This window comes from Amphibalanus amphitrite, unplaced genomic scaffold (genome assembly GCF_019059575.1).
Source record: "Amphibalanus amphitrite isolate SeventyFive unplaced genomic scaffold, NRLGWU_Aamphi_draft 001022F_arrow, whole genome shotgun sequence".
Classification (NCBI taxonomy): Eukaryota; Metazoa; Arthropoda; class Thecostraca; order Balanomorpha; family Balanidae; genus Amphibalanus; species Amphibalanus amphitrite.
In genome coordinates, this window is record NW_024882516.1 from 188,632 (window position 1) to 214,297 (window position 25,666).

General features: G+C 54.3%; 1 protein-coding gene across 2 annotated transcripts in view; it reads right to left on the reverse strand.

Moving 5' to 3' along the window:
* The window catches only part of LOC122369275, a 57,741-nt gene that overhangs the window by 2,931 nt on the left and 29,144 nt on the right, over positions 1 to 25,666 (reverse strand). Inside the window, exons 1-3 of one of the 2 annotated variants that reach the window (XM_043343891.1) lie at positions 15,098 to 15,387; positions 6,996 to 7,338; positions 1,487 to 2,060 (exon numbers count right to left, since the gene is read on the reverse strand). In XM_043343891.1, coding sequence (XP_043199826.1) covers positions 1,487 to 2,060; positions 6,996 to 7,338; positions 15,098 to 15,152 — 972 coding nt within the window. In that variant the 5' untranslated portion in view covers positions 15,153 to 15,387. Of the gene's footprint in view, positions 1 to 1,486; positions 2,061 to 6,995; positions 7,339 to 15,097; positions 15,388 to 25,666 lie in introns of those variants that run through there. The other variant, XM_043343892.1, reaches the window with a different exon arrangement.

Here is a 25,666-nt window from a genome sequence, read left to right on the forward strand (position 1 = left end):
GGGAGGGTCCAGAGCGCCGCGGCACACGTCCCGTGTCCAGCCGCGGCGGCCCGGCCGGATGACAGGGCTCCGCTCGGACCGTCCACTGACCATCCATCAGCTAAACAAACACGATCCATCATCACTCGGTCTCTGGTAATTTGTAGCTCTCCTTCCAATTGGTCTGACCTTTTGCCAGCCAATTAATCCCCAGAGCTGCGTAAACAAAGAGGTGCGTCCGTGCACCTCCGGGGGCGGCCGGCCTCTGGGTGCCCGAAGGGCTGGTCCTCATCTCGCGCTGGTCATTTACGACCCTTGACGGCGGCCCGCGGCCCGCGGCCGGGCCGGCCGGGCGCCTCACCTGACCTCTGACACGGCAGGCATGTCTGACCGCTGGCTACCGGCCCGGGCTCGCCTCTCCGTACAGATAACACCCGGCGGCGGCTCCTCCACCCTCTCTCCCCCTCCGCACTCTCTCCGACCGCCGCCCACAGGGCCCCGCTGCCGGGCGCCACTTGAAAGGATACCGGGCCCGCGGAGGGTCGGCGCGGGTCAGCCCCAGAAATATTCCACGGGGTCGGGGGTACTGGTTATCATTGTTGTCGGCCGGTCGTTAGGCCAAATATGACGCCGGCTCAAGGGATAATGGCCGCTGGATCCATGGGGCGACTGATGAAAAATGGCCTTTAATAACTGGATCTCGTGCTGCACGAACCGTGAGGGGCAGCCTCGTGGCCTCCGCGGGAGCTACAGACGCGTGGCACGAGATCTCTGACCGGCACCCCATCCCGCCGCACGGGTTCCTCGTTAGCGGCTTCACTGACCAGTCCGCTCGAGCCGTGGCCGAGTATCAAATACTGGCTGCCAGTCACCTGTCCGTGCCCTGGCAGCGAGGCCCAGTTTTCCTGCCCCTGTCCGAGAGGTCACCGATGGGTGGACGAGCGGAACATGTGGTCGGCGAGCGGAGCAGACCCCGGACGAGTGAAAAACCGGCCCAAATCTGGCCATTTCCACCGTCGGCGATCGCCTTCTGATGACCAGCACGCCCGGCTCCATTATCAGAGGTCAGCGCGGCCAGGTTAAGACGCCAGAAAAACCTCCATTAAATCGAGGAGGAGAACTAATTAAAGAGCCGCTGCCGGGCAGTATAAATTGGGCGCGCTGGCCCGGTGACAAAGGGTCCTGCTCTAGCGCCGTTAGTGGTCATCTCGCGGGCCGAAGACAATGTCGGACCGGTCAGCCCGTGACCATCTCGGCCAAAGACCGTTGTTAACCTCACGTGACGCGGAACAGCCTGTGGTTAGCCCGGCTCGGGACAAAACCTCGACGACAGGCCCGTGTCTCGGCTCTGTCGCCGGCAACATTCCTTCACACACGCGCCGGTCGGCGGGTACGTCGCCGGTACCCTCAGAGAGTGATTGTCGGCTGTTAAGAGGACGGGCTCGTCAATTTGTCTCGGTCAGAATGAGAGAAAAGAAAGAGAGGAGAGGAGAGGAGTCGAACTCACCTCAGCATACTCGGCGCAGACGTCCACCGAGCGGACGAAGGCGCACACCTGGTCCACGTCCCAGGCGGCCACGGCCTCGGCCTCGGTCGAGCACGGCTTCTGAGTGCACGCCGAGCCGTGCAGGGCGGCCGCCAGTTCGGCGGTCGGCCGCGGCGAGGCGCTGCCGGCGCGCGGCTCCTCCTCCTTCAGACCAAATAGCTCCTTGAAGCCGGCCTTGTCCAGACGAGGTCGCTTCATATTGGACAGGTCGAGCGGCGCGCCCTCGGCCGGTCGCTTGCCGGCCGGCGCGGTGGGCGCGGCGGCGGCGGCGGCCACGGCGGCCTGCGAGTTGGCCAGGTAGTCGGCCGGCGTCAGGCCGGGCCGCACCATCGACAGCATGTCCAGCATCGGCAGGCCCGAGAGCGCCGCCAGGTGCGGGTGCATGGCCAGCAGCGGGTTGGCCGCCGTCACCGGCTCCTCCTTCTTTTCCTCCTTGGGAGAGCCGGCCGGCAGCAGCGGCGTGTGGCCCGGCTTCAGGCCGTACCGGCTGTAGTCGAAGCCGCGCAGCAGGCCGTTCTGCTGGCCGGAAAAGTACCTGCAGACAGACAGACAGACACACGGTCAGCACCACTGTAGAGCGTAGGAGGCGCCTGCGATCAGTAAAACACATGTGGAGCGGCCGATACGGCCAGTCATCACGCGGTGATCCGACTGCGGGATGGGCGGCCGGCTCTCGCAGCGGGAGCGCCCTCTGATGTATGGCCCCTCCGCCGATCGACCCAATACACACACACAGAGCCGAGAACAGAAGCGGCTCATTCCCATCCAGCACGTAAATCAGCGCCACCCCACCGCTCTGCCCGCCTCCTCCGACCTCTGCCCACGCGGCACGCTGTGTTTATGGATGCCGGCGCCCGTCAAGTCGTCCATCCGTTGTCGATACGCGGCCGGTAATGAAGCGGTGCGCGTGCCGGGTCAGGTCATTGGCGGCCACGACTGCACGTGCCGTACGGGCCGGCCGGCCAGGCAGGAGGTCAGCTCATTACAGTCAGCCTAGTCGTGACCGCCGCCGCGGGACACCTCTTCTAGACGCATCAGAGCGACCGAAATATACGACCCAACCCAGACCCAGTGAGTCAACAGACCACACTGGGAACGAACCTCCGAAGTCTGTTTCAGTGCCAGTCAATATTTGCCCCGGCGCCTGTCGGCCAGCTAGGCTTTCACACAAAATCAACACGGGTCAGCAGGGCGCCCCAAGAGGCTGCGTTCTCACGCATCTGTTGCCGGAAGAGGCACTCTCCTCTTTTCTCAGCCGGCTGAAACTGATCAGTGATCACCTCATCAGCATCGGCCAGCCCCGACTCCTCCATTTCTTCTCCGCCCGTCTGTAATGAGCCTCCACGGCCCGGCTGGTCGCTCCCGGAAAATCAAGAAGCCGATTGTATGCTAAAAAGGTCGCGGGGTCACGCACTCAGGAGCGCACACCGGCGCCATTTCACGCAGCCTAAACCAGCGGTGGACGCCGCCGGAAAAACTTCATCCATACGAAATGAGGCGGCTGAGCTTGGCGGTGGCACGTCAGCCGCTCCCGGTGTTGGCTGCCGCTCCCATGGAGCTCCCGGGGAGCTGCGGCTCCGTTTGTACAGCGCCGGACTCGGGTCGGACCTCCCGCCAACTCGGCTGGTAAGTACGTGCAGGATAATGAGGATCACGAGTGACCGTGCAGGTCTGCCCAGTGTCATAGATACGCCCATTTACGAAAATAAGTCACTCCGTCTCCGTGATATACGATCACTAAGCAAAACAATATAGCTCCGTAGTGATTTCTCAGTAACATAAATTGTCAACAGTGTGGCTACCTACTATGCTTTTTCACCTGCATCATTGGTCCCATTGACCAAGGCCCAAGCATTTATCTGTTTCTGACTGCTTCTGACTGCCCAAGATCTGCCGAGACTTGCCCAAGATCTGTGCAGTCCACCTCTCACATCTCACAGAATTTCTCCTCACCAGCTTGACCTCACCGTATCCGTGCTTGCCCTTATGACCCCACTATGGCCGCCCACAGCGGCTGACAGACACCCCGCGTGGTCGCACACCGGCGGCGCCTTGTGTGAACAGTCAACAGAGGCTCTCCTACGTCAGCCGTCAGCGCCGGCCCCAAAGTGCCGTCTCACTGTGCGGGCGCAGCCGCGGAGAGGTGACGCATGCGGCGGTAGGCAGCCAATACGTGGGTGGTGCGAGCAAAGCTTGCGTCAGAATTGTAGGACAGAGGTCATCCGCCATTCATATTGACAGGGACGGTAGCGATGGAGTTGAGTAAGTCGTTTTTATTTCAAATGAACGGGTAAGACCTCAATATCAAGCTCCAATCCCTAATGGGGTGTTTCATTGATAGAGGCAGCATGCCCTAGATAGCCACGATGCTTTACCTCGACCATAAGAAGGAGCTAAATGGCGACATTTACCGTGCAGTATTGTCTCGTTCTTCAGTGACATACAGCACTGTCCTGTCCACCTGACAGGGCAGGACCGTTACGTCGCCTCCTAGGACATTCCATGGGCCCATAGTTAGCCGAAATGACCACTGCCCGTAGAACCATTTACGTTCCACGTGGTCGGTCAGAGGCCAGAGCGTGCGCAGTGGGGCGGGTCCGCGTGGTCCTTCTGTCCTCTCACAGTCCTCCGATGGTCCTCATCCGCGGTCCTCCAGCCCTCCCAGCGTCCACCTGTCGGTCCCCGCAGACGTATCACCGCCCGATCGGCCCGAATGAGCGGCTGGCTCGGGCAGCGGACGGCATTTTTCGAATGTCACCCGAGCAAACAGCCCGAGAAAGGCCCGAGGGTCAGCGAAATGGACGCCAAGAGACCGAGGCAGACCGGGCAGGTCGGGACAGAGAGCGGGAAGACAAACGGAGCGCACCGTCAGGAATGGCGGCGCTGACCGCGTGTAGACTGCATGGGAAGAAGGGAAGAGAAGACGCCTGGAGAGCGAGATGACCCGATAGATATGACACGTGGATTTGACTAAACTGTCAATGAAATGACCTGAGATTGAATTGAAAGGCTGGGACAATAAAAGAATGCACATTGCACGCATACGTGAAGCTGACGGACTTACAACTAAGTTTATAAATGAATGGGACAGGAAGTCTATCCTGAACGGATTCAGATGTGACCTCGGCCGGATATTTCTGCACCCATCAAGGCTGGCAGGGGTCACCCAGCACATCCCGGCGTCGCTGAATGGGCTCTGTCAGTTGTCACCTTGACACGAGATTGGCATCAGGCGCTGATCGCACCGACTGACGACATGTATGTCCTTCGCCAAGGGGTGTCTGGAGGCGCCTGCTACAGGTGTCGTCTTACCCACCCACGGTACCGAGGAGCAGCTGGTGGAGTCAGGCGTGCATTATTGAGCCGAATATGTTGTGTCTGATGTGAGGTAGCTGAATTTGTGATGTCCTGTTCTCTAGGCCTATCATAAGGGAAATGTGTTCAATGCTGAGTAGCTGTGTTTCATGACCTGACATAACTAATGGGTGTCGAATTTAGAATCACAATTCGCTTGGCATTTGTTGATCTTGCAACATTTACTTTAACGAATTCAACAACTTTTCCACTAGCAACAAGAATCCCTCATAAGAGCCATCACGTGGCTATAACATCTCACAGGCACCCGGTGGTGGCACCGCCCCTCTCCCTCGGACCCGTCGAGGCCAGCTCAGAGCTGCGCTCAGGTTCGGGAAGTGGCCCCGGTGCTCCGGACGGGTGGTCAGCCACGGTCAGGGTCATCGCCAGCCAAGCAAGTGTAGGTACGGGCTATCGCAGGGGCGCCCGGTGTCCAGTTGGATGCGATAGCGGTGGCCGGGTCGGCCGGGGGCGGCAGCTAACCTTCAACTCGATACGGCTGGCTGAGATCGATGCCGACCGCGCCTGACGAGCGAGCCGCGCCTCAGCGCCGACCGGCGGATCGAGTGCCGCGCTCGGACCGATAAACTCCGATTGAGCATCGATCTCGTCCGCGGCTCATGTGTATGTGTTTGTGACGGCTGTTGTGATCATTCCCGACGTCGATTGAGCGCACGAACTCGAGTATCACGCATTATTCGGTAGCCGCACTTTTGCGCCTCGTTCGCCGCCGCGATCTCATGCACCGCCAAGGTCGTGCGTCACCCGTGAAACGGTTCCACCGAGCGACAAAAAGCGGAGCGTGCCGCTTTTACCCGCAGCCCATTGTCGGCGTGGTGCCGTTTTCAAGAGAACAATTGTACGCACAGTGAGTGTCCATCACGGGACTACCGAATCGTGTCGGTCCGGTCACGTAGCAGTGTCTCGGCCGGGCTGACCTCTGACCTGGCGCAGGCGCCGGCCGGCGGAGGATTTCGCGCCCGTAATTGGTGGCCGGCCGCCGGTGGTAATTGTCGAATGGCCCGTGCACGGCGTCGGTGACCTGGCTGACCTTTGAGCGGCCGCGTGGAGCCAATCAGCCAGAACGGGACCCGCTTGAAGATGTTTATCAGGAGTGTGAAAATAGGGTCATAGGAATCCAAATTAGATGTCACCCGGCGAGCCCGTTGAGTTTTTGTCGGAGACCTATGCGATCGAGGCGGAGTGCTCACGCAATGTTTACAGCCTTAATTTGGAGAGGTGGTGATTTGAATGGGTCGTCCATGCCTGAGCAGGCACGCGTAAGTTGGGACTGTTCCACATGACACGGAATCGGGAACAGACCACATCTGGTGCCGCTCCCCGTCTGATAGATCGCACTTCTAGCCACAAAAACAAGGCGAGGTTTTCCACGCCCGTTACTGAACCGGGTCTTGGACCGTGTGAGCAGATGGCACTGCCACTGATCCGAGTCACAGTTGACACGACCAACATAAATCGGTACACCTACTGACATAGTTCCCGGGAAGCCGCCTCGTTCTGCCGACCCGCGGACACCAGCGCGTCCACCGGCTGTCGGTCTGACGGTGCCGTGGCCCGGTTCAGGGCTATGCGGCTCCCCATTGGCCGTCATTACCGTGCTCACAGCTGCACGGTACCACGATACCACGCACACCCCGCCCGGAGAGAGAGAGAGAGCCGCTGGTAGCGCCGTTCTGGCCGAGCTACTCTGTGACGGGCGGTGGGAAGTCGCACGGGACCGACGGCCCGTCGACGGCCGTCGGTCGTCGTTACGGAGCGGTTACAGCAGCCACAGTCCACGGTAGCCGTCTGTTGTCTGACAGCCGGTTTGGTCATCCCTGACCTGATCCTGGCTCCTGGGGAGACCTGCTACACGGCTCGAATGTTGATGTCCTTGACTGTGGCTTAATCACCGGAGTTGATATCGAAAACGGTGCAGGTGACGCGACCGTCAGAGCAGCATTAGCTGCGACTGGACTAGAAACAACAACGAAAACAGAGCCCACAGAACCAGTTTTGGAAACGTTATCGCACATCCCTGATCTCTAGACACTGAAACTGCACAGGCGGAACAAATTGTTCGCGGGGCCATCAGTTTTGACGGTCGATTACTCACTCATTGTGTGTGCTGCTGTTGTTGTTGTTGTACTTGGCGGCCAGGCTGCGCATGAAGTCGCTGTAGTTTCTGGGCGGCTGCGGCGGACCGACGCCCGGCTGGCTGGTGACGGGGGTCGCCGCCACCGACGCCATCGACGCCGGCGTGGCCGGGCTGTGACGCTCCGAGGAGGAGCGCTGCGACGCCAGCGAGCGCGGAGAGCCGCTGGGACTGCGGTCGGGCGTGGCCGTCTCGCGCTTGACCAGCTCGCCGGCGCGGTCCGGGGTCCTCTTCCTGCGGCGCTGTTTGACGGCCGGCGTGAGACTGAGGCCCGACGGCAGCTCCACAGAGTCGGTCTGCGCATCTGAAATCAGCGACCACAGACCGTGTCATGACCCCGAACGGCGGCCCGTGTCAGCGGCCACCTCCAAATACGGACGGCGTACGCGGCTGGCGGTGCGCCGACCGACCGGCGGCTGATCGAGATCGGGACGCGGCCAGATGTCCTAATATTCTGGCTGGGTCGGTATTCAGGGAGGAGCGCGGGACCAGCGGACGTGACATCCTGTCAGTGGCGGTCCCGGATCGGTCAGAATGGCGACAGCCGCTGTCACCGGGCGGACGAGAGCTCAATCATGGCAGAGGTCAGATCGGGAAAAGGGACCGACCGGGTTCGAAGGAATTCGAGGATCGTGAACAGAGAGGTTATCTTTGAAAAAAAAAATGTCTGGACGATTGACATATGGGGCTATTCTTTGAAGGAAACCGATAATAGAAATGTTACATAGTGATGACCAAACGATAAGTGAAATAAATAATGACCAGAGCAAAAGATAGGACTGATGAAACTCTCAAGCACTTGTAAAAAGTCACGACTGCTAATGCCTCGGGCGAAACGGTTGCAGAAGCGCGGCTCATTAATGGCTCTTTACGAGCGAATGCAAAACAAAGCATTAAGCGATCGGGAAATGACACCCAAGCACCTGGCACTGACTGTAAGAACCTATAAAGCTTTCCGGTGGGCTCGGAGCTCGCGTCTCATGGCCTCTGCAGAAGCCAATCAGCGCGTCTAATTGATTCACCCCGGAGTGTGCTCGAACACGTGTCGACATCAGGTTCAGCCCCGGGCGACCGCTGAGCCGGCTACTCTGCAGAACGGCCCGTTAGCTCCCCGACTGTCCACATGTCCTGTCCACCTCTCCACCTGTCCACGAGATCGGTGATGGTGGATCCGGGCTGTGCAGGTGGTCGGTTTGTCGCAGAGACCGGCAGATGTCACCACACGAGCTCCAGCCAGCCGGCCGAGTGAACCCCGTCATCCCGCTGCGCTTGGAGGTCACCAACAGTCGCTAATCCTGAGCCACATTTGCGCACCTGCCGGATGGTAAGATCCTCCTCCCCCGGCTCCTCCGCCCCAATCTGACCACTCGGAGTGGAGGCGCCCCTCCCCGGCGCCCCTCCCACTCACTCGAGCTGTTATCCGCTCATCTCAAAGCCGTCTGACCCCGTGCCATAACTGCATGCGATGGGAGTGGAGATTCGGCGAACGGCGGAGGCCGCTGCTGCCGCTGCCGCCGCCGCGGATAGATGACCGCCCACTGGCCTGTCAACGGTGAGCCGTCATCACTCAACCGTCATCAGGCGTCATCGGCAGTGAGCTCATCGCGCCTTCATCGCACCCCTCCTGCCCCACCACTCCGTCAGACGAACTCCACATCATGCTGATAACGGCCGTCGTGCCACCACCTGGGGAGAAACGAACAAGACCGCGCCGGACTCGAATCAGACCCGAAAGTCTAGAGAGACTAAAGAGACACTCGGGAACCTCGAGGTGAGCTCTGAGCGATCGGGAGCATTGCAGTGCCTTCAGCAGTGGAGACAGAGAGGTGGGTTGCATAACTGTTTCGCAGCAGTGACTACCAAATCTCCCACTACGTTGTTACTTGTGCGTCGATCTATGAGCATCAAACTGCGCAGTCGAGGTGGGGCGATGGTGAGCTCGCGGTCCTCTGAGACGCAGTGATCTGTCCGTGCGATGGACTACCACCAAGGCCGGTTCGGTGATCGGCAGACGGCCAGTCTGATCCGATCTTATCGAGGAGTACTGAGGGTGACCGGAGCCTCCACGGTTCGGCCTGCAACATTGAAGCTGCGGGACTGCGGGTGAGTCCACCTGGAGCCGCGCGCAGCCACTCAGTCCAGTGTTTGCATTGACCTGACGCTGGTGCTGGCCGTTGAGATGTTGACCGGCCCAGCTCAGCGCAGGTGCAGTGCAGCGGTCAGCCGGCCGCAGAGGCGCCCCCTGGCGGCCGGTCAGAGCAGCAATCGGGGTCAGCCGAGGTCGGTGGGCCGCCGCGCGGACCCTGAGTAACGCCGGCCGAGGTGTGGTCCACATTCGAGATGGGCGGGTCCGGCCAGCCGACCAGCCCGAGCGTAATTACCATGGGCAGTCTGTGCATGACTTAGCATAATGGGTGGGGTGCTTTCTTCACTAATTGGATGACAAGTAAACAGAAGATATGATTTAGCCCGGTGATTAACAAAATGCGCATGCGTAGGTCAGCGGGACGCAGCGGGAGAACGCACTTTCGGGTGGTCTCCCGTCTCGGGTCTCGTTTCTTTGGTTTCTGTCTTCTGAGCTCCACGTTGAGCGTTGCTGGTCTCTGGTGTTGGCATCTGGCACAGGTTCGGGCTCAACTTTGACACTCAGTTTCGAGTCCTTGACATTTGGGTAACCAACTTTTGTCTCTGTTCTCCTATTACTGGTCCGTGGTCTCTCCTCCCGGCCTTCTCCTCCCCTGGCCCCTTTCCTCGGCGGTAGCAGCCGGACGCGCCACCGCGGAACGCAAAACTGATACCCGACCAAACCACAAGAATGCCAGCACCAACAGTCCAGTCTCCTCCTCAGCTCACCACGGCGAACGACGGAGAGGGACAGACGATACCCGCACCTTCCTGTGGTCGCGCCTCGGTGGTGCCCGGTGGTGGTCGGAGGCGGACCCGCTGTCGGCACGGCGACCCGCGCGCCCGGCCGGGGCCGTGCAAGTATGCAGAGGGTCGCGAGGTCACCCGTGACGTCACCTGGCCTGTGTACGGCGCCGCCTGGCTGCACAGCGCGCCTCAGTGCACAGGGGCGGGACGACGCTCGGTGACTCTCGCCGGCGTCGGTCACCGGAGGTCACCGGCGGAAGAACCTCGGCGCGTCTCCGATATGCGTCACTGACCGGGTGCATAATGAAGCGTGTTGGTCAGAGTGACCTCTGTCCGCCACTCCGACCGTCACCTGGGCTGAGCAGAGCAGCATGCAGGTCAGAGCGACGGCCGAGGTGCAGCGTCTCTGGTGACGCAAGCGACACTGCGTGTGACAAGCAGCGGAGCCGAGGTTTGGGACGGACCGCGCACTCAGGCGTTCGCCCGCAGAATTAGCATGTGGTGCCATTTACGGAGATTCCGGGCGGTAGATCGCATCTCGGTCGTTACTCACGCGATACAGAAGTGGCGCATTCGCCGCCAGCGCGCCTGGTCACGCCGCAGCGCGCCACTGTTCGCGGCGGCGTGCCAGGACAGTTGCCGAGTCAGTCGCCGCTCATCGTGACCTGCAGCGCCATCGACCAGGAGCTTTCCCCGATATCGGCTTGCAATCAGCAGCAAAAACGCGCAGCGTTTAGCCTGCTTTGCACGGAGAATGCGGTTGGACGGGGGCAGTCGGCCGACAGGGAGGGGGCGCCCAGGCAGACCGGTTGCAGGAAAGGTTATCTGGGACAGAATCGGCGCCGAGCTGGCCCGTCGCCGGCCGCTCAAGGTGAGGCCGTTGTCGCGCGCGGTGCCGGCTCCCGTGGGCGCCGCCGAGCTGGAAAGTGGTGGTCGTTTGCCGTCGTCAGCGGGTGCAGTCACGACCGGCGGTCATCCAAGGCCGCCCCCGCCCCTCCACCCCCTCCCTCCGGCCGCCCACGATCGCCACAGCAGCCACCGTCAGGATCTTGTCGATTTTTAGACGGCAGAATGCGGGTCTGCAGCGTGCTCCGGGCCGCTGGGGCCGCGCGTCTATCAGATTCATGTCAAGGGGACGTGCAGAGATGCCAGCCACGCGGTCAGTTCTCGGAGCCGGACCACAGACGGCGGAGGACCTGGCGACACTACAGCTGGTGACACCGCAGCTGGTGACACCGCAGCTGGGGACACTGCAGCTGGCGACACTGCAGCTAACGCCAGCTGCTGTCAGCCAGTGACCGGACCAGCTGCCAGTGACCGGAGCAGCAGCAGCTGTCGCTTCATCAGATCTCCACCAGCTGCATTAACGTCGCCCAGAATAGCAACTAGCAGACGAGCTCACGGCTCATTCAAAGTGGTACGTCATTGCGTATTTATCATTTGATAATAGCAGAGTCGCCTTCCCACGTCCTACACATTAGCTCTGCGGTGAGTGCTTCGGCACCGATTTATAGCTTCTGCCACTGTGTAGTTGCCACAGCAGTTCTCTATATCTTGCACCGTTGCCTTCCTGCACTGCTAGCGATGCCTGCCGTTGCCTGCCGGTCGCTCGCCGGTCGGCTGGTCGCTCGGTTGGCGCGTGCTCATCCGTGCAGGTGGACAACAGTGAACGCAAGGTCAACAGGCTGCCGGCATAAAAACGACAGCCACTCGCCGATGGCCATCAGGCTCGGCGTGTTTTCGTGGAGACCCGCCGGCCCCTTCTCCTATCGAGTAGGCAGGTCGCCAACGGATCCTCTTGCCGCTTCTCCACAAGGTCACTTATAACCCAGCCGATTGTGCGGTTGAGAGTTTAAGTCAATAATGGAGAGCGTTTGGCCTATTCTGTGATGGATAACGTTACCATTTGTCAAAATGAGCATTGAATTATCACAGCAGTTGCGAAGACATGATTTGTACTTCTAGCATTATGTTCGCAATGATATGATAATTGTCATGGAATGACTGCAATTTTTATGAAATGATCGAATGCAGTAGCCGCCAGAGATCAATAACATCTGGCGAAGTGTCGGCGCGGCGACCCAATAGTAATTCTATATAGGGGAAGGTGGGGTAAGACGGCCCAGCGGGGCAAGACGGACCACCAGCCCTCCCGGCTGAACCGCTGCTGGTATCTACTGCATTATGCACTCACTGTGTTTGTTTTCCTTCGTAACAATGGCCACCTTGAGCTCATGCTGCTAGGATGCATAGCTTTTGAGTTATTGAGAAAAATGTTGTTTTTCGTCAAACCGATCTAATATAAGAGGTCTACGGGTGATTCAATTACGACGCCTTTCTTGCATGATAAGTTTCTATTTTGCACTTAACTGTGAAGAACAAAGTTATAAACTTAGTTATAGTCACACTTAGGAAAGGCAAGGTTTTGCAATGTTGGGCTATTTGACATATACGTCATGATAATGACAGAATTTAGATTTGGGGCAAGACGGACCACTGTGGTTCATCTTACCCTGTGGTGGTCTATTGTACCCTGCATATGGAAAGTTCTTTTCCAAAACATTGACCCAAGTTTAAGTAAGCTAATTTTTCAGGAAGGAGTCTTTGTTGCATGTGAGCCATGCATGCAAGTGCTAAGCTAGCATGCATTCATGCCAAACGACAATCAACACACATGTTCCCAGCTTTTAACTGCACTTCCATCACACATGAGTAAAGAATAAAGGCTCATTTTGTTATTTTACTATTCTGGTTACTTTTTCTTACAAGAGTACAGAGCAGAAGTGTAACACACATGAACGGATAGCAGGCACTGCTGGGTGGTCCGTCTTACCCCACGTTTTTTCTTGTCTGAGTTTTTGACATGTCCCTCTTTAAGAGCATCCACCACCTAGATGTCTTTAATTTGAAATTTAGTCTTTACACATATCAACAGAGGAAGGATTGAGCATTCCGAAGACTATAAATAATATGAATTACGAGAGCAGTGTAGCAAGATATGCGGCCTCAAACCTTAGCTGGTCCGTCTTACCCCACCTTCCCCTAATATTCAACCAAGCAGCCAGTTGATCAGTTAGGCATTTTGTCGGACTGACAGCATGTCACTCTGACAGTTTGTCGTGCTGACAGCATGTCACTCTGACAGACGACAGCGTGTCGTGCTGACAGTCTGCCAGCTCGACAGGGGCGCTCAAACATGGCGTGACGGCGGTGCTGATCGCCCAGATGTCTATTTCGGCCCAGAATGGCTCGGCGGCGCCCGGTTTTCAGAAGCCGGTGTTCGGCCGTCCCGTTCGCAGCACGAGCGTCCCTGCACGCGGCGCGGGCCGTGTTAGTGCCGGTCTGGGCTCCACTCAGCACTGTCACCATGGAGGACAACAAGGGACGTGAACCAAAAATATTTTTTTTTTTTTAGTGAGAATAGGGATGCACTGACGGCATTGCGTAACTTATTCCAGTGAATCTAAGTGGAGTTTATCTTCCTAGTTGTGAGGTTACCTCTATTGCTTTTGTCCGATTTGAAACGAAATAAAAACGTTATCAACGCTGGAGAAAGAAGCCCCATGACCTCAGAGCCCTGTTTTACATCCACTTGCAGCAACGTTAGCGGCCAGACATCTATTCGTGACCAACTATGACAGTATTGATCTTGACGTGATCTTTGCTGGCGGTCAGTCGCCCGCCGATCACCCCAGTGGCATCTATCGAGCCCTCCAAACAATACAGACGAATTGATTGCGGCTTCCACCGACCTCGTTTGGGGCTTATTGAGCGCGGTGGTCACTGAAATTTGGATGAACCGTGGGGGCTCGACCGGTGCCAGTCAGTAGAGCATCGATCAGCGGTACCTGTTTGATTGTTAGGCGCGTTTGCAGCACTACTATCGATGATCTTTGCTTTAGCTATGGCGTGGCGATAAAGTGAACTCTGTAGCGTTAATTTTAGAATCAACATCTACGTTGGAATGACATTAAGTTGTTTGAATGTGCCGTCCATAGAAAGGGTGAATTCAAGTTGTTCGACCAACGAGGATGGGTCCACCTTCTACTTTGTCCGTATTTTGCAGATCAGATGAAAGTATGTCGGAAAAGTGTATAGTCGCAGCGGCTGACAGTGATCATCATTCAATTGTAAACAATCGTGTGCTGTCGTTTTCCGGCCAGGTTATTGCGGTACTATGACGAAACTAATGGGACAATGGAACATTGCGATATGGAATGCATTATCGGATAGATGTGGCGCGGGGACACCTGCGAAGTGAGGAAAACAAGTTTCGTGACGAGCTTACTGGTATTGGAACGCGTTGTCCTGTGCAACACCAGTCATACAAATGTTGACTTGATTTATAAGTTATTGCGTCAATTGTTGCATTGTATTGACATCTGCATTAGCAATACCCGACAGCGAGCACGTGGATTAAATGAGCGTTCTAGACTATTGCACGATGTTTATATCATTATGAATATAAGGTAAAATATTGCGTCTAATACCTACAGGCATTTGTCAGTGTTAAAGTGAAATGTACTCTGTCATGTAACGATTGATTTCAAACTGGGTTTGGGTGTCTTCCTCCTTCTCTGAGGAAAGCGTATCGGCTACTTAAGAAGTTTTCGGTCCCGACAGTGCTACATTCCTTGAACAGGTAAATCCCAGAGGTAAAGTGAACGACTTAACAGCACCCTATCCTGCGAACCTTCTTTTTATGGGATAACACTGAAGGAATGGAATGCATTATCCTAGATAATGGCTTATGTCGACATACAACACAAAACTTATTATAGTGTCATTAATTAAGTATGCAATCATTTTATGCTACTGTGCTGTAAAAGTAAGGACTATATGCTCACGAAATAAGCGATTACAAATGCCACCAATGTTTTTCAGTTGAGAACAACGTAATCAAAGGGACTCCAATGAAATTGCATTTTTCTTTGGCCATAAGTCACAAGAACGGAATGATTCCTCTAATCCGTCGATGCATAATGAGCCATACTTTGGAAACATAATAGATAGTTCTATGACAGATATAAGAAAAACAGATGCATTTCTCAGCAAACAGTTGCCAAAACATGATAACCCTCCATATCATCCAGCAGCGGCAAGTCACACCGAACATGTTTAATCAGCTCTCATCATGGCCAGGAACCCGAGCCGTTCAAACTCCCGTCCTGAGCAGTGAAATCACAACTTACTTGAGTAGCACCACTTGGGCCAGATGACTGGACCTGAAGAGTCGAGATCGGTCATGATCTCTTCACGGAGCTGAACCGGTCGCGAGTGAGAAAACACGCGATCACAGTCCCCCAGCAACTCAAACAGAATTCGTCTCTCCGCTGGGTTTTCCTTTCGATGCAATGTCAGGCTACTGCTTGACACTACTCAACCACACCGATGCTGTATAAAATCGTCTCGTCGACCCACTATGTCCTCGTCTCTCTCACGCGACACTGTCACAGACCTCCGTCCCCGACCGACGACGAGCAAGTGCGGCCGACCGCCGCCGCCGCCCGTCCAATCAGCAGCTGCACGCGCTACCGGAGGTCAGCCGGCTCCGCCAATCAGCGGCCGGCTCCAGCGCGAGCGGAGGTGCCCCGATCGGAGCGGACACGGTGTGTGCACATCGCCGACAGATTGTTGACTTGTGTCCGGCAGCGGCGCACTGCCCCTGGCACTTCCTGTCCTGCGGGCCGGCCGCTGACTCGGAGATGCTCTACGGTTCTCACAGAGGAGCTAGGCAGTCATGGGAGGCGCAGCCAGCCGGAAAACCAGCAAGGAGGGGACGACGGACGAGGAGCGATAGAGATTGTTGACCCTCAGAATCGGAAGCAGTTTGGCTTTTTAGTCATGGTGTCCATATATCGCGAAGTGACAAGAACATGATTGTGTGCACTTGGCGCACAGAAGGGAGCAGTTTCAATCATGTCTGTCAATAGATGAAGGAAGGAACACCTGAAGGAAGGGTGGCTATTGGCTATTCTATCATTTTGACTCCATAAGCAGCTTCAACCTAACGAATAGGTACAGAATTGTCAGTGACAGTCAGCTGTAGCAATGCAGCTTTGCACACTCGAACACAACTGATTGATAACGCAACACAATCCTCGTTCTTTCCGACCTCGTTGCGAAGCAACAAGTTATGATTGCGTCTGATAACTATTTTGCTACCTACCGCACATTGAAGTCCATAGAGTTGGCCTCAATGGTGTCTTTAAGGTAAAATGACAATCGTGTTTGAAAAAGGAACATTGCTCATTGTTTCAGATCAGGATATCACTTGGCACTTCATAGAGCTTATTTTGATACCAAAGTTTACTGATGATATCCTATAATTTAGCCATACAACTAATCCTAAAATTTGGTGAAGTTCTTGACTCACATGGTGCCATCAAGGAGACATTTTCTTTACACCTTGGCATGTTTCTATCTTATTCTCATCTAGAGTCTTCACCTGAAATAGCATCGTTGTTAACTACAAATGACTTGGCGCACGCTTTGACCACGAGAACAATTTGCATGTCACCAACTTGACAACTACACGATGTAAGATTACAGACTTTAGGTATGTGGCTGTTTCCGAGTTCCATGTAAATGGTGCCGAAACAGTAAGGGTATCGCATGCAACTAATTTTTGGGTAGGTATCATAGTTTTTGGCAGTTTCGGGTGGTAATGCTTATTTACACGGCGTTAATTTATTTATTACAGTGTGTAATTATAGGATGTTTCTTGACATGAACCTAAAAGTAGCGTACAAATCAAACGAATTCTTGACCGCAATAGTTTACTAAATATCTACTCTACAAGACCAGTGGATTGAAATCAGTCTATTTATGGGAACCAGCCTGGCTGATACGCCTCCGTCGTATTCCATGCGTGCATTCCGGATTCTTTCATTGTTGGTAAAGTTTTTGACATGTGTCGGGTGAAGGGCAAAAACAACGGTTTCAGTTGGTTGAAAGTCCTTTCACCAAATCTGACTGCGGCGACTGAAGGGAGCAATCCAAGGGCAGCGGCTAGCGCTCTTCCTCAAATGCTATCCAAAATTGTGTCTGAGCCCGCTAACGGCCGAATTTCATCTTTTAGACGCTACATAACAGCTGCGCATATTGAAAGACACACGTTAGATTATTTTTTACTAGCTTACTAGCTGTTTTACTCCTAGAACAGCGTTGCAATTGCATTTATATTCTAAATTTCGCTCTAGCCCGTGACTTAAACATAGACGTTCAAACTCTATGTAACCCCTCACCCCAGCACCGGTGACCTCACTCCCTGGCACTGTGGCACACCATCACAGCGATTGAGTATTTCCGACAGGCCTTACCACAGCGGCACGCGATGCAATGCTGAACAATTAGCATTCCGCCTCGCCGACACGCCGCGTGTTCCACCAAACGCGGCGATCTGATACGAGGCACAGTGCACGCCGCCGGCGGTGAGTGAGCCTGTTGGTTGTGCACCTGACGTCCTGTCCACGTGCGACGCCCGCTTCTGGTGACCGTACCCACGTCAGGGTGTCACTGAGGTGGTCTGTGACCCCTGTTGTACGGAAATGGTTGGGAGATCGGTCGTCATGGCTCTCTGAGTAACTTGAAAGTAGTGCTTCAATATCATTCTCGTGTCTATGCAGCTGCCACCTGACTGGGCTGGGAGCTCTCTATGTTTTTCATTTGACACCTGTGAGAGTTCAATGCATGGTGTCCCCGCCCGCTACTTCACATCGGTACGTGATCATTGTTACAGAATGCAATGGCGTCTCGTATGAATGTCAACAGCCGGTGCATGTGGTGCAGCGTCACAGCTTGACTCTCAAGCCGTCCACTACTTTGGTCACACATGAATTGTCGCCTTTAGAAGTCAATAGAGGGCTCCGTCCCATGATGAGACCGTTCCTGTGTGTAGCTAGTGCCGCCGCGGCCGTTGCCACCCCGGGTACAGTTAGCTGCGCTGTGCCCCTGGCCACAATGACGCACGCGGTGATGGCCGGACAGTGACTGCCGCCGGCCCTGCAGCGGTGATGGCCATTTCGGCCATATGTCACGCCCGTTCCGGCGCTCCGCCGGATGCGGCCGGACGGGCACCGTTTCCGAAAATTTCATTCATTCCGTGTAACTTTCTCACCGCGCGCGGCCGCTCCCACGGCGCCCTTTAAAGCCGGCCCAGACGCCGGCGCGGCAAATGGCGCACTTCCTCGCGAATTCGGCGGCCGGTTCGCACGCGCCGGGACGTCCGGCCGCGTCGGCAGCAGCGGCGCGGTGGCAGTTCACACAGGGTCGCGTGTCACTCCGGATGCAGCAGCTCCCGGCAGCGTGCACGCGCAGGAGAGCGTCCTTCCGCTCTAGTCACATACCTGTGGTGGGAGTCGTGCGCGGGCAGGGTCCGGCCGGTGAGGGTGCGCCCCTTACAGGGAATTAGGCCGACGCTAATGGCACGCCCGCTCCGCTGTGACCGTGTCGCCAGTATAAATGCTGGATTAGAACCGTTTACGAGGTGGTATTTCTCGCGAGACGCTCGGCCAAGCCGTTGATGAATTTTAATGCGCACTTCGAAACCGATAGTGCGGCGCTAAGCCGGTGTCATTTGGCTACCAGCGAGAGTAAAGGTGGTGTTCTTTTGGCGAAATCGTTTTGCAAGTGACAAAGGTGGGGCTCAGAAAACAAAATATGGCAATAGCAGTCTCATAGGTAATATGACTGTGGCAACGATATCAAGGATTGACAATTATAGTAATGCCATTATATTTTGTCAGGCCATCCGAAAAGGCCAGTATGGTTACTGACAAATTATCAAGACTTTCACGAGCCATTTCGCAGGAATTTCACGCGGTGCATAATAACCCCTTCCTACTACCAACAACTGATTACTCCCTTCCACCATTACAGCCTCCCGGTGGCTATTCATCCCATCAACCTTTCAGCAGCCGGTGATGGCGCTTCTCGACACCCCGCGCCGCCGCTCGCCGTCGTGCGGCGTGGCGCGGCGCACAGCGGCTATCCCGGCGCATTCCTGTCGGCGCCGCGCCGCGCTGCGCCGCGGAGAGACGGTACTGGCGCACGTGAGGCGATAATTGCGCCGACTTACACTCCAATTACGGGTAATCGGGCGGCGACTAAGTGATGGGCCGGCCGGCTCGGGTCATGGTTGGAGTCAGGATGGGTCGATGGTGCTAGGGCGGGGCGGCGACGGTTCAGTGAGATGGCCCGACGGCCGCCGGCGGCGCAGGAACGCGCTCCGATGGGTGGAGACTGCAGTGCAGCCACAGAACAGTATCACCACGGTCAGAGGACGAGCCAGGAGCATACAAGCAGCTGTTGGCTGAACATTGCTCAACTGACAGAGAATATGAGGTGTGAGCTGTATGTATGAAGTGAACACTGCTCAACTGACGAGAGATATAATATGTATGATGGTGTATGCAAGACTTTAGGATATAAAAGTGTGTCAACTTCCACTCTGCAAGCACACTAAGCTTGTCTGTAGAGCAATAAATGATAAGCTCCTTTGCCTCATGCAATTTTAATTACGATAGTTTGAATGGAGAAGTGTATTTGTTGGTAAAAGGTCTTTTATCCACAGCAAGACGATTTAAACACATCACGGATAGACAAAACACTTCTGAGCACCTGTGTGGACTGTGGGTGTGAAAACTCTCGCCTTGAACACAGAGATAAGATGTAAAACCTCTAATGTGCCACATTAAGTTCCTCTTATTCCACCACAACAAGCGCTCTGTTTCCATTCACCATCCCCGAAACAATCCTGATATCCTGTCACGATTGTGTCCGGCATGACGAGACCGCCGTCGTCTAGACAGCACACCTGTCGACACGGACCGGCCCAGTGTATCCCCGCCGGGGCGCGGAAAGTCCGGGGTAGTACCGAGCGGCGAGCGACCGGACAGAACTCCGGGGTGAGACACCGACGGACAGATAATTCAGATCTCACGTGCGACCCGTGACGGTGGCATGAGTCCGTCGGCATGACGTACGTCAGACGAGTGACGTCACGATGCAGTGCTGACATCACATCACTGACATTCCTAAGCAATGGTGGTGTCTGATGCGCATGGGCTCGCATTTTACACGTAGTTACATCCACTAAAACTATATCTGAATACAGATCCGATTTCCTTAAAAAGTCAATTCAACCATTGGAACTGACATCCTGAACGACATTCTTACAACGAAATTGGATCGCTACCGACTGCGTCTGTTGTTGCAAGCATGACGAATAACCACGATTTTTCAGTCTCTCCGAATTGGCATAAAGCCAAGTGGGGTCAAAGAGTAAGGTCAGTGAAGGGTCAGAATTTGTCGTTTCCTCCTCTCGCCACCAGGCGGCAGCAGCGTCCGTCTCGCCGAGCGCGGATATGAAGCGCCGTTTAATTGCATCGATCACTTTGGAATGGTGTCAGATCGACAGATTGACAAGCTACTGACGGAATCTCCCTTTCACGTGCCTCTGTGGGATAAGACCCATTAATCCGCGAAAACTTGGACCTTCCTGAGGATCGAGGTAGCAGCCTTGATCATCGGCACGCGTATGGTAACTCGTAGAGCCACATTGCGACACTTCTGTCAGCGTCTCATCTCAGCGAGTCAAACACTCGGCTAGGCGGCAACTGGGGTCAAATCCCTGGTCAACCGGTCCCTACCGCCCGCTGCGGTGGTATTCCGGCCACATCATCCCCCGATACCAGCGGCCTGGCACCCTCGGTGGCGGGGGTTAATCATCCGTGCCATCAGCCTTTCAGTGGACCGCGGTACGGGGGGTGATCAGAGCTCCAGGTGCCCCGCGCGCCGCCCGCTCCGGCATCAACAGGTCATCAGGAGCGGCGCCGAGAGATGTGATGATGGTGTTCGGATGTGTAGTTTGTGATCACGGTCTGCGGCCCAACCACGATCGCCCATCATTGTGGCCGCGGATTGGCGCTGCAGTGGTGGCGGTTACTTTTAGCGGTGGTTAGGGTCTGTAGAGGTAATGGGCAAAAGGGTCATTTTAAATGAAAGAATAAAATGAAAGGGAGTGTTGTTCTTTCGGTGTTTAGCCGATATATGCAGGATTACATTGCTTATAGACCTATTGGACAACAGGCATCCATATGCATGACAAGTGAATTATTTAATTGCTCTTGTATCGCCTAAATATGCTCCTCAGCCTAAAATTGCAACAAATGGGCCCAAGAAATGTATGTTATACACATGTGCCCACAGCACGAGGTCCCAATTCGGGGCGCAATTTCCCACATCGTCCGTGCTTTCTCCCATGCACTATGCGTCTAATCACCCCCGGCACCTGACGGACCACTGTGGCGGCGCGCTGCCATCGGTGCCGGGACACGCGCCGACAGTAAAAACCCAGCTTCCGCTCCCACGGATCCGCCGGCCGGGCGACCGACCCGGTGTCGTCACTGCACGTTCTCACAGGAACGCTCAGCGAGCCGCCGCTGAAGGTACTGAAGGTTTTCGCTGCCGGCGACCGGCACTGTCACTCGGCTCACACTTGTGGCCACAGAGAGCCTGAGGCGTGAGGCGTAACACGTAAAGGCACGTCAGTACGTCTGCTATAAGGTAATTTATTTGATACGTTTGCGGTGCCTAGTTGTATCGGTGGTATTTGGGGTTTACTGGCAGCACTAGCTGTGCATTGGTGCTGTCAATTGCTTCGATGTAAGACTTGGGGCCACGCTGCTGAAAAGTATGAAAGCCCACATCTATCTCATATAAGCACTCCAATTCTTTGACCGCAATCTCGTTCCCCTGATGCGTGACAATAACCTATCCATAGCGAACAAAGTTCGCCAGCCAGTCCGCCTGCCCGTCCATGCAGACATTCACTCTAGTAAAGCTCCATTACAGAGCTCCGAGTGCGGACTGTGGCCGCGGCGGGCGGAGTCGGCGCGTGCTGTCGGCACGAGCGGCGCCGCTCTCCCCGCCCGCCGGCCGGCCGCCTCAGAGGGCCCCTGGGAGTGGCCCACGACGCCGGCCACCTTTATGGCTATATTACGGCTCGGGTTTCGTTTGCTGATGTCCGTGCGCCGGCCACGCGAAATCCGTCCACATCTGGGCCAATGGTTTTGTTTATGGTCGTCTTTGTCTGCTGCCCGTGCTCGTAAAAACGTGCCGAGTGCACAGAGTCTATCGGCGATAGTGAGCGAACAATAGTAGAGCCGATGCAGGAGGTGTTTAGACTTCGGAGGCCTCAGGAGCCAATACGCCGTCATGAATTGTCTATACGGGTCGGGAAATTGCGCCGGATGTGCCGGAGTCGCGTAAACCATTTTTATTGTGGTGATGAAACTACCGTATGCCAGAGGCGAATCCGTATTTTGGGATAGTTAACTTCAGATTAAGACAGGAAGGCTGTAAATGTGCCGGATGCAGAATTTAAATCGGGATTTTCAAGATAGATTCAAATTGATTGGCTGATTGATGTATTGAATCGAAGATTAAGGAAGATAGAAAAATATAATGCGATCGGTGACTAGGCGATCTCAAACACGCAAAGCAAGATTTTCAAACAGCAATAAAAAAAGCACGCCGGTATTATCGAGTCAATGTCGATTTCATTTATGTTCGTGTAAATTAAGTGGTATTGCTGTTGTTGTTGTTTTTTTTTTTTGCTTTGTTGTAATTATTTATGACCATCGATATGATCCATGTCATAATATTCATAAATTTTAAGCATAAGAAATTAAATGATGTTACAATTACCACCCTCGCTCCCCATCGGGAGACCTCACGCGCATTGCTAAATGACCGCCCATGTCAGGATTTGGACCTCATCGCTAAAATAATCATGCTGGAATGCAATATAAGAGCATTTCAACGGGCTTCGTGCGTGCTATACAATTTGACGCATTTACTGACTGACATTCGACAGCTTGCTGGAGTGGACTTGGGTACCCCGGCCGTCCACGCCTTGGCTTTTATCTGAACAAGCAGGCAGGCCAGTGTGGACTAGACGCCCTCTTTTCTGTCTGTCAGTCTCTTAGGATACCGGTGAACTCAGAGAAGAAAAGGCTCGTCCAAAGTGGACCTATTATCTCCACCTGCCGTGTCGAGGTGTTTCGGACACATTTCAGGTGACTGGTGATCCGGAGCCGGAGCTACAGCCGGAGTCCGGACGGAGGGGGCGGCGCCCCGTCCCGACCTCTCGCACCTGTTGTCCTCTGCGGACAATAGTCCGATAGAGCAATCTAAATGGATCTGGTGTGCGCGGATAATGGGCCTCGGCGGGCGCGCGGCGCCGGATACAAATTGATATCATTAGGAGCGGATGGCGGCGCGGTGCTGTCCCGCCCCAGCCGCCCTGCAGCAGGGGGCGGGTCGGCCGAGGTTCGGTGACAAAAAACCGACCGCTACACTGTCCGACACGGTCAGAGCTGGTTACACATTCCATTTCAAGTGGGGTAGGTGAGGACAAACTCAGATTACCAAGGGGGTAATACCACGGAGGACAGAGACACGTCGGTGACCTCTGAGGGTAATACAGAGAGCAATCATCCCAGGACACAGGAATGGAAACGTTCAGGGGATCATAAATCGACAGAGGAAGGACAGTATTTAGGGCAGCCTAGTAAAGACAAGTTGTTGGGGCGGGTCGCCATAAAATATTAAGTCCAAGTCAGCAATGATTTTTTTTTTTTGGCTAACGCTTTGTAGCACAGCCGATATATGAGGGTAAAAACGGACGTCTTGCCAAAGTGGTGGCCTTTGGGACGGGTGGACTTTACCCTCAGGCCTCAATTGAAATAACTGATAGGTAATAATTTTATTTCGTAATTAATGCAAGTTGTTTTTTAAAACTTCGGTTAGACTAATTTAAAAATAAACTGCAAACAGCAACGCAGATGTGCGTCATGGGATGTCACAATTCGATCGAAATACAGCATCGATAAATCACGGAACGTATGTATAGGTATAAAAAGGTTTAGGATTTTGTTACGTAACAATGGTAGCAGTAAATTCATAGATGGTTTCGGGAAAGTGTATAAAACTCTTTTTAGAGTTTAGAATTGATATCAATCACCGTATTGGAGTCAAAAGTAACGCTGAATTGGGTATATCCCGTATGCGAGGGCCATCCAGGCAGCATTGTTTCTTTATCACAAGGAAATCAGACCATTGCTCGTAACATTTGACAGGTTTTGGTGCAACACCACCGACACAGCAACAATCGATCGCTGGAACATGGCTTCTATATTTAAACCTTAACGGAGACATGTGTACAAATTATGTCGCCTACATACGTTTATTAGGCTCTGACGTACATATATACATTGATATCGGTCCTTTTTTCATAACTTCTTACGTTCAAAGAAGGGTCTCTTTTCCCCAACAAATCAAGCGGTATGTGATCTAGGATCTACTATCAAAAGAACACAATCACAAAATACCCATAATCCACATTGATTTGCTCGAAAATCGGTTTCAAATACCCCTAAACGGCAAACAGCTCACGAAGAGACCAGCCCGTTCGATACCCTGACCCGGTTTAATACCCCGATACGGTTTTCCTCACCATTCCGGCGGAGTGGTCCGGTGACGGCGAGTCTGATTTTACTGCCGACAGATGGGGAGGGATGGCGGGGGTCCGGCCATCACCCGTCACTGCCACCCCGCGCCGGACCATTGTTTACCCCGGCACGCAGCGGGACTGGACAATCAGCCAGACACCAGAGCCGCAGACGGCTTCATTGACTGATAAAAACGTCACCGGGTGATACACTGATCGGCCGGTGCGGAGGAATGCAGTGAAAAGACATCAAACTGCGCTTTATTTCCAAACACAGCAATGGTGACCAATGAAAATGCACGCTTGTTCTTGATTTTCACATATTAGAAGCAGAAAGTTATCAATTTCGTGACTTTTACCCAAATCTGGCATGTCTATATAAGCTGTCGTGGGCATGAACAAAGCTATTATCTTCCATCTTCTAGCAAACATTGTAACTAAACTGGGCATTGTATTCCCTTTCAAATGACGCCTAAGCACTATGGTAAATACTAAAATACTTCATACAGCTGTAGTTGCATTAGGCAGGAGAGCTTCTTCGATCAGTGGGTATCCGGCTTGCCTGATGGTATCATGCCGAACTGAGTCTAATCGAATCGGATCTCTTCGGAAGGGATCGGATCGGATTGGATTACGGGCGAATGACTGGTTGAATGCCGATCAGTTCAATATGAGGACGATCACGTGACTGCTCGCCGGGGGACGGCATCAGAGAACGATGGCTGATTCTGATAGATGAGTTGAGTATTGCTGCGTATGTGTGCAAGCATATACTTGCAACACCTTTTGCGCGCTACGCAGGGTGCATGAAGAGAATGTGTCTGCTTGAAATGTCGATAGGATATAAAATGTCAGAGAAACTTACCCGGGAAAAAAGAAAAATGTGAAAACTGATGAAATTGCGTACTAATTTTCAGCGTGCTTTATTTTTATGTGGATACATTTAACAACCCATACGAATAACTCGTTACAATAAGGATGCAACCATACAGGGCATCGTAGTTACGCCTCTTGTATCGCATGTCGCTACGGCATGATTGCTGGGAGTTGGGACTTGCAGTAGAAACTTGACAACCGGTCAAGCGTGTATTAAAAAATATCAACTCTCGCTCGCCAATTACCTTTGTGAAGGTCAATCTGTTACGACTTATTGTGGCAGCCAAAGGCATATACAGGGTGTCCCAGAATTACCCGGACATTTATTTTCTGGCCAAAAGTACGACTGCGCTCGCTCCTAATGATATAC